Source organism: Perca flavescens, chromosome 16, assembly GCF_004354835.1.
Source record: "Perca flavescens isolate YP-PL-M2 chromosome 16, PFLA_1.0, whole genome shotgun sequence".
NCBI lineage: Eukaryota > Metazoa > Chordata > Actinopteri > Perciformes > Percidae > Perca > Perca flavescens.
The window spans coordinates 32,562,405-32,572,404 of record NC_041346.1 but is presented as its reverse complement, the minus strand read 5'-3'; the positions used below and the strand labels follow the sequence as shown (position 1 = coordinate 32,572,404).

The 10,000-nt window shown below is 41.1% G+C and overlaps 2 protein-coding genes across 2 annotated transcripts in view; one reads left to right on the top strand and one right to left on the bottom strand.

Moving 5' to 3' along the window:
- LOC114570782 (uncharacterized) overlaps positions 1–10,000 on the bottom strand; it is a 645,073-nt gene that overhangs the window by 523,087 nt on the left and 111,986 nt on the right. The gene's annotated exons all lie outside the window — the stretch shown is intronic.
- Positions 1–10,000, top strand: part of hsdl2 (hydroxysteroid dehydrogenase like 2) — a 16,287-nt gene that overhangs the window by 279 nt on the left and 6,008 nt on the right. Inside the window, 8 exon segments of the mRNA XM_028601357.1 lie at positions 4,249–4,412; positions 6,100–6,198; positions 6,604–6,718; positions 7,853–7,956; positions 8,042–8,140; positions 9,175–9,266; positions 9,269–9,361; positions 9,363–9,372. Coding sequence (XP_028457158.1) covers positions 4,249–4,412; positions 6,100–6,198; positions 6,604–6,718; positions 7,853–7,956; positions 8,042–8,140; positions 9,175–9,266; positions 9,269–9,361; positions 9,363–9,372 — 776 coding nt within the window.

The window sequence follows — 10,000 nt, the reverse complement described above, 5'->3', positions numbered from 1 at the left end:
ACATACGGTGCTTGTCTTTGGGATTGAACTTCAGCCGAATTGCGCATGAGACATTTCTGTTTCAGAAACTGTACGTAGTTTGGTTTTGGAGCTTTTGTCCTTTGACCCTTGAGCACGATCCGTTGAAAGTTGAAGGTTTCTTCTACGAAGTTTGGTGACAGCCGCTCTTTGCATTCCAGCGTTCTATTATCTAACCGTTCTTGTTGCACAGTCCACTTCAAACCTAGAACCACTTTAAGAAAAGGGGTCTTAAAGAAAGTAAACACTGTTTATATCGGGACTTCATCTGAGCCGGATTGTGTGTTGAACTCATCTGCTTCAGAAACTGGACCCAGTTCAGTTCTGTCTGCTCTGTCCTATTATCTGCAAGCAAGTTATTTTAAAAGTTACGGTTTTTTTCAATGGAGTTTGGTGTACGCAGCTTTTGGTGGTCGATCCTCGTGTTTAAAACTATTCTTGTTGAGGTTTCTTCTCCAACATACACACACATACTACCAATAAATAAGTCTAAAAGTAGTTTAAAAGTACCAGATGTTTTATAGAGTTAACTGTGTTAGCATTAGTTAGCTTGCTTGCTAACAGCAGATCCTGCGTTCATATTTTTATGTTTTTTATTACATTTGGTGGAATCATGTTTGATTTAAATTATGTTTGGGGTTAACAGCGTTAATGTTTGTTTTGTTGGATGTTTATTGCAACACTAATCAAACAGGTAATATTCCTTCACAATAAAAGCCTACGATGGTATCTTCCGTGCTGGGGGCTTTTATTGTGAAAAGTGAACCGGAAGTCTTCTGAAAACTTTATTGAACTATTTCCAATTTGCACAAAATGATGTGGAAATCAAACAAACAAAAAAGCATAATGGTAGAATATTTAAACACGGATTTATTTAGGGGAAAAAAGTAAATAAGTTTAAAAAAAAGTTTTATTTAGATTTCTTTTAATGAAAATAAAGTAATTTTAAGGTTTTTATTTATCATGTGCATCACCAAAATCTTTAATGTTCAGCAATAATTATTAAATATGTTAAAAACTGCAAAAATAGGTCCAAAAAGGTTAAGAAAAGCAACAAAGATGCAAAAGAAGAGTGAAGAAACGGTAGACAAGAACAAAAACGTAAATTTTCCCCCAAAATAAGCAACCAAACGTTAGATAAATGTTTCCTTGGGTCCCAGAGGTCATCAGAGGTCATCAGTTTCTCTTCTTTAAATAAAAACCAGACAGATGACCGTTAGAAGATGTATTTGTTCAACTCTGAGGAGGACGAGACAGATATATTTATATTGTTGTGAGAACACAAACAGCTGAAGAAGAACTTTCACTAAATAATACATCTCTTTCTCTCAGAATCCCAAATTCTCCCTAATAGTAAACCCTAATTCTTAATTTTTTGGGATTCTGCTTATTATATCGCTTATTGGCTCTGATTCGCTGCTGAAGGGGCGGGGCTAAAACTGGTTAACATGGTTATTTTATTTTGATTCGAAGGAGGTTAAATACCTCGGGGTCTTGTTCGTGAGTGAGTGAGGGGTCCATGGAGCAGGAGATTGGTCGGAGAATCAGAAACCGAGACGGTATTACATTCGATTAATCACACCGATGTGATGAAAAGAGAGCTGAGCCAGAAGAAGCTCTTATACCCTGTTTTAGAGCTGGGCGAATATGGAGAAAGTCAAATATCACAATATTTTTGACAAAAGATATCGATACCGTAACGATATTGTAGTGTTGACTATTGGTGCTTTCACAAAATATTTACACAATGAGATTTTAGATAAATAATCATCAGTAATGTGGATATAATGACTAAGGGGGTAAAGGTGGATAATAGAACAGCTAGAACAGTCTGGTAAGATCAGGAAAAGTACATCTCTTTACTGTAATACAGCCTTTAAAACCAGGAAAACACACTTATGCCATATCACAATATCACCATATCCAAAATTTAAGACAATATCTAGTCTCACGATATCAATATAATATCAATTTATGGCCCAGCCCTACTCTGTTTACACGTATATGGTTATTTAGAAAAACTGAGCTAACGTAAGTCCAAACTGCCTGTGAGCTTCTCCTGTACTATACGGTAATTCCTCTACTGTGTGACAGTAAGTCTCGTGGTTATGACCCAATCGTTAGCCTATTGTTATAAAAGCGTCTGCTACGGAGCCATAACGTGAGCTACAAGGTAATGGAGCCTTTTATACATTGTCGTGTTTCTTTAGAAATAAACAACGGATAAATAGAGTCTTTAAACGCTTCAGATGTAAAGTTATTCTCTGTCAAAGTGACGTCAGAATGAATGGGAGTCAATGGGATGCTAACGGGAGGTGATGGCTTGGTAGCATCAGAATGAATGGGAGTCAATGGGATGCTAACGGGAGGCTAGCAGCTTGGTAGCATCAGAATGGAGCCATAGGAGCTACGAGTTGACTAAATCAACTAATAGATTAGTCGGTACAGTTGAAGGAGTGTTAGTCGACTAAGAAGTTCTTCAATCGAACACAGCCCTAACACCATACACACACACACACACACACACACACACACAGACACACACATATATACATATACAGTACAGGCCAAAAGTTTGGACACACCTTCTCTTTCAATGCGTTTCCTTTTTATTTTCATGACTATTTACATTGTAGATTCTCACTGAAGGCATCAAAACTATGAATGAACACATATGGAATTATGTACTTAACAAAAAGTGTGAAATAACTGAAAACATGTCTTATATTTTAGATTCTTCAAAGTAGCCACCCTTTGCTTTTTTTTAAATAAGGGAAATAATTCCACTAATGAACCCTGACAAAGCACACCTGTGAAGGTAAAACCATTTCAGGTGACTACCTCATGAAGCTCATTGAGAGAACACCAAGGGTTTGCAGAGTTATCAAAAAAAGCAAAGGGTGGCTACTTTGAAGAATCTAAAATATAAGACATGTTTTCAGTTATTTCACACTTTTTGTTAAGTACATAATTCCATATGTGTTCATTCATAGTTTTGATGCCTTCAGTGAGAATCTACAATGTAAATAGTCATGAAAATAAAAAGGAAACACATTGAATGAGAAGGTGTGTCCAAACTTTTGGCCTGTACTGTGTGAACAAACACTTTTCTGAAAACTGACGGCTGTACACGACGTTATTTTTGAAAAATGGAGAGGTTGAAATGTCCGTTTATGGAAAAACTGTAAACGTAGCATCGATCTACCGGTCAGGTTTCGTTCCTGCCCTCCCCCGATGGTCATGAAGTCTGTTCCCGCCCAAAGAAAGAAAGAAAGAAAGAAAGAAAGAAAGAAAGAAAGAAAGAAAGAGAACGAGATCCAGGGTACAAGTGGCAGTAATGTGTTTCCTCAGGAGGGTGGCCTCGATTACACAGAAAAAAAAAAGATGAAGTCGATCGCAATAAATCTTTAGTACGCTAACGTCGGCGCTTGAAAATGGCGAAAAAAAAGGCACTGAAATCACACCGTAAATTCACACCGGGGACTTAGCATCTCATGTGTTAGCATCTCATGTGTTAGCATCTCATGTGTTAGCATCTCATCTTTAAGCTTAACCTACAAAACAACGTAGTCGATTCCTGTTGATACACATGAATCATATTTATACACTTAAGCATTTTATTTTTATTTTTTTTTCTTTGCTGTCTATTTGTTTTATTATTTTTTAATTGCTTGTTCTGTGTGTTATGTGTATGTTTAGTTTTGCAGTATGTTAGCATCTATTTCTGTAGCCTCTTGGCCAGGTCATGTTTATAAATGAGAAGTTGTTCTCAAACAGTTTACCTGGATAAATAAAGGTTTAATAAAAAATAAATAAAAAAAATCTCTTAGCATCTTAGCAACTTAGCATTTTGTGTGTTAGCATCGTAGCATCCTAGCACGTTAGCATGGCAGCTAACTGTTGCATCTCCCCTCCAAGAAGCTAGCGGGCTAAATGAGAAGTTGTTCTCAAAAAGTTTAGCTGGATAAATAAAGGTTTAATAAAAAATAAAAAAAAAAAAGTCTTAGCATTTTGTGTGTTAGCATCGTAGCATCCTAGCACGTTAGCATGGCAGCTAACTGTTGTATCTCCCCTCCAGGAAGCTAACGGGCTAAATGAAAAGTTGTTCTCAAACAGTTTACCTGGATAAATAAAGGTTTAATAAAAAATTTAAAAAAAGTGTCTTAGCATTTTGTGTGTTAGCATCCTAGCACGTTAGCATGGCAGCTAACTGTTGCATCTCCCCTCCAGGAAGCTAGCGGGCTGCACGCTGTTCATCACCGGAGCGAGCCGAGGGATCGGTAAAGCTATCGCTCTGAAGGCCGCCAGAGACGGAGCTAACATCGTCATCGCCGCCAAGACAGCCGAGCCCCACCCCAAGCTACCGGGGACCATCTACACCGCCGCACAGGAGGGTAAGCTAACAGGCTACCTGCTAACAGGCTAACAGGCTGACTGCTAACAGGCTACCTGCTAACAGGCTAACAGGCTGACTGCTAACAGGCTAACAGGCTACCTGCTAACAGGCTACCTGCTAACAGGCTGACTGCTAACAGGCTGACTGCTAACAGGCTAACAGGCTGACTGCTAACAGGCTAACAGGCTACCTGCTAACAGGCTACCTGCTAACAGGCTGACTGCTAACAGGCTAACAGGCTGACTGCTAACAGGCTGACTGCTAACAGGCTGACTGCTAACAGGCTAACAGGCTAACTGCTAACAGGCTAACAGGCTACCTGCTAACAGGCTACCTGCTAACAGGCTAACTGCTAACAGGCTGACTGCTAACACACACAGGCAGACAGACTTTCACTCTTTCATGATACATTGGACACAAAGTGACTGTGTGTGTGTGTGTGTGTGTGTGTGTGTGTGTGTGTCTATCTCTATCTGTGTGTGTGTGTGTGTGTTTCTATCTGTGTGTGTGTGTGTGTGTGTGTGTGTGTGTGTGTGTCTCTATCTCTATCTGTATGTGTGTGTGTGTGTGTGTGTGTGTGTGTGTGTGTGTGTGTGTGTGTGTGTGAGTGTGTGACAGAGTGACTCTAGAGAAATGTCACCAGTAGATTCTGATGCTCTAATAATTTAAAAAGACTGAAAAGTGAAAACATGTTCTGTCCACGTGTTATATTTGATATTCTGTCATCTCGAACACAAAAACAACTGAAGAGTATACACTAGAAATACCCAGAGTACTCTAAATACCCAGAGTACTCTAAATACCCAGAGTACTCTAAATACCCAGAGTACTCTAAATACCCAGAGTACTCTGCTGCCATCTAGTGGCTGTTATACTGCTGGAAAATAAAGTTTAGAAATTACATGAAGTCTTTGATTGTTGGAGAGTTGGGACATTATCTAAGTTATCTTTTTGTTGCCTTTTTGTCATCTTTTTGTTGCCTTTTTGTCATCTTTTTGTTGCCTTTTTGTCATCTTTTTGTTGCCTTTTTGTCACCTTTTTGTTGCCTTTTTGTCACCTTTTTGTTGTCACCTTTTGTTGCCTTTTTGTCACCTTTTTGTTGCCTTTTTGTCACCTTTTTGTTGCCTTTTTATTGCCTTACTGTCACTTTTGTCCTCTTTTTGTTGCCTTGTCATTTTTCTGTGTAGATGGAGATTAGTAAAGTGTTAGGTGTGTTTTAGTGAGATTAATAATGTGTTTTGTGTGTTTTACTGAGATTAATAAAGTGTTTTGTGTGTTTTAGTGAGATTAATAAAGTTTTAGGTGTGTTTTAGTGAGATTAATAAAGTTTTAGGTGTGTTTTAGTGAGATTAATAAAGTGTTTTGTGTGTTTTAGTGAGATTAATAAAGTGTTTTGTGTGTTTTAGTGAGATTAATAAAGTGTTTTGTGTGTTTTAGTGAGATTAATAAAGTTTTAGGTGTGTTTTAGTGAGATTAATAAAGTGTTATGTGTGTTTTAGTGAGATTAATAAAGTGTTATGTGTGTTTTACTGAGATTATTAAAGTGTTTTGTGTGTTTTAGTGAGATTAATAAAGTGTTTTGTGTGTTTTAGTGAGATTAAAAAAGTGTTTGGTGTGTTTTAGTGAGATTAAAAAAGTGTTTTGTGTGTTTTAGTGAGATTAATAAAGTGTTTTGTGTGTTTTAGTGGAGGCAGCGGGGGGGAAAGCGCTGCCGTGCATCGTGGACATCAGAGACGAGACGCAGATCGGAGAAGCTGTCCAGAAAGCTGTCGACACGTTTGGAGGTATTACTAATTATTATTATTATTATTATTATTATTATTATTTATTATTATTCTAACAGCTTCACAGAGACACAGATATAATAAATGAAAGATATAAGGGGTGAATGACGAGGAAACGTTCACAGATCCGAGTCAGGTCAGTGTTTGGGCTCTAAAACAGGAAACTCTTCTTTATCTACTTTGTTGCTGCCAGTTTTGTCACTTTTTTAACCATTTTTCCAATTCTTTTTAGTAAAAAAAACCTGTTGAAAGCTTAGAAATTTATTCTTTTTAATTGACATTTTTACAACATATATATATATATATATATCCAGTTTGTAGTGTAGTGATGAAACTGAAGGTTTCAGTGTTGGGTCAGTGGTGTGGGTCGATGACATCATCACAGTGCTCGGTTCTGATTGGCAGGAATCGACATCCTGGTGAACAACGCCAGCGCCATCAACCTGACGGGGACTCTGGAGACGCCGATGAAGAAGGTCGACCTGATGCTGGGGATCAACCTGAGGGGCACGTACCTCACGTAAGACACAGAGATACACACAGAGACACACAGAGATATACACACAGAGATATATACACACACACAGAGATACACACACACACACACACAGATATACACACACAGAGACACACACAGAGATATATACACACACACAGAGATACACACAGAGATATATACACACACACAGAGATACACACAGAGATATATACACACACACAGAGATACACACACACACACACACACACACACACACACACACACACACACACACACACACACACACACACACACACAGATATACACACACAGAGACACACACACACAGATATACACACACACAGATATATACACACACACAGAGATACACACAGAGATATATACACACACACAGAGATACACACAGAGACACACACACACAATGCTGGGGATCAACCTGAGGGGCACGTACCTCACGTAAGACACACAGATACAGACACAGACACACACACACACAGATATACACACACAGAGATACACACACAGAGACACACACACACACAGATATACACACACATAAGAGACACACACACAGAGATATACACACACACACACAGATATACACACACATAAGAGACACACACACACAAACACAGAGAGACACACACACACAGAGACACCGACACACACACAGACACACACACAGACACACACACACACACAAACACAGAGACACACAGACACACACACTCACACACACACACACACAAACACAGAGAGACACACACACAGAGACACACGCAGAGAGACACACACAGACACACACAGAGACACACACACACACACAAACACACACACACACACACACACACACACACACACACACACACACACACACACACACACACACACACACACAGAGACACACACAGAGACACACACGCAGAGAGAGACACACACACACACACACAAACACAGAGAGACACACACACACACACACAGACACACACAGAGACACAGAGACACACACAGACACACACAAATAAACTGTTTATTAATCTAAAAAGCTAACTAGCGCATGCTAACTAGCGCATGCTAACTAGCGCATGCTAACTAGCGGCGTGCTAACGAGCGCCTGATAACGGCGCGTGCTAACGGCGTGTGCTAATGTTTCAGGTCTAAGCTGGTCATCCCCCACCTGCTGAAGAGTTCCAGACCTCACATCCTGAACCTGTCGCCCCCCCTCAACCTCAACCCCGTCTGGTTCAAGAACCACACCGGTAACCACGGCAACACACACAAACCAGCGGCCCAGCATGCACCTGGGCAGCAGTAACGCGTCTTTGTTTGTCGTTCTGTTTCCAGCGTACACGATGGCCAAGTACGGCATGTCCATGTGTGTCCTGGGGATGGCCGAAGAGTTCAGAGGTCAGATCGCTGTCAACGCTCTCTGGCCCAAAACAGGTCAGTGGCTAACTGCTAGCATGCTAACACACTGCTCATACACTCTCATAGGAAACTAGCATGCTAACACACTGCTCATACACTCTCATAGGAAACTAGCATGCTAACACACTCCTCATACACTCTCATAGTAAACTAGCATGCTAACACTCTCCTCATACACTCTCATAGGAAACTAGCATGCTAACACACTCCTCATAGACTCTCATAGGAAACTAGCATGCTAACACACTCCTCATACACTCTCATAGTAAACTAGCATGCTAACACACTGCTCATACACTCTCATAGTAGACTAGCATGCTAACACACTGCTCATACACTCTCATAGTAGACTAGCATGCTAACACACTCCTCATAGACTCTCATAGGAAACTAGCATGCTAACACTCTCCTCATACACTCTCATAGGAAACTAGCATGCTAACACTCTCCTCATACACTCTCATAGTAAACTAGCATGCTAACACACTCCTCATACACTCTCATAGTAAACTAGCATGCTAACAGGCTCCTCATAGACTCTCACAGTAAACTAGCATGCTAACAGGCTCCTCATAGACTCTCACAGTAAACTAGCATGCTAACAGGCTCCTCATAGACTCTCATAGTAAACTAGCATGCTAACACACTCCTCATAGACTCTCATAGTAAACTAGCATGCTAACACACTCATAGACTCTCACAGTAAACTAGCATGCTAACACACTCCTCATAGACTCTCATAGTAAACTAGCATGCTAACAGGCTCCTCATAGCCTCTCACAGTAAACTAGCATGCTAACAGGCTCCTCATAGACTCTCACAGTAAACTAGCATGCTAACAGGCTCCTCATAGACTCTCATAGTAAACTAGCATGCTAACAGGCTCCTCATAGCCTCTCACAGTAAACTAGCATGCTAACAGGCTCCTCATAGACTCTCACAGTAAACTAGCATGCTAACACACTCCTCATAGACTCTCATAGTAAACTGTCATGCTACAGGCTCTGTGTGGTGCTAGCCCTGCTCTGACCTGTGTGTGGTTGCCGTAGCGATCCAGACAGCAGCGATGGAGATGCTAGGTGGCGAGGGCGTGGGGAAGCAGTGCCGTACGGCTGACATCATGGCGGACGCCGCCCTCGCCCGTGCTGTCGCGGCCCAAAAGACTACACGGGTCACTTCCTGGTGGACGAGGACATCCTCAAGGAGACCGGGGTCCACGACTTTGATCAGTACGCCCGTCCAGCCAGGTGATGCTAACGCTAACTCAGCTAACTCAGCTAACTCAGCTAACTCAGCTAACTCAGCTAACTCAGCTAACGCAGCTAACACAGCTAACACAGCTAACGCTAACTCTGCTAACGCTACAGAGAGAAGTAGTCAGATTACTGCAGTAAGTAGTAATACCACACTGTAATAATACTCTGTTAGGAGTTAAAGTCCTGCAGTGAGAATGTAACGTGTGTGTGTGTGTGTGTGTGTGTGTGTGTGTGTGTGTGTGTGTGTGTGTGTGTGTGTGTGTGTGTGTGTGTGTGTGTGTGTGTGTGTGTGTGTGTGTGTGTGTGTGTGTGTGTGTGTGTGTGTGTGTGTCTGTGTGTGTGTGTGTGTGTGTGTGTGTGTGTGTGTGTGTGTGTGTGTGTGTGTGTGTGTGTGTGTGTGTGTGTGTGTGTGTGTGTGTGTGTGTGTGTGTGTGTGTGTGTGTGTGTGTGTGTGTGTGTGTGTGTGTGTGTGTGTGTGTGTGTGTGTGTGTGTGTGTGTGTGTGTGTGTGTGTGTGTGTGTGTGTGTGTGTGTGTGTGTGTGTGTGTGTGTGTGTGTGTGTGTGTGTGTGTGTGTGTGTGTGTGTGTGTGTGTGTGTGTGTGTGTGTGTGTGTGTGTGT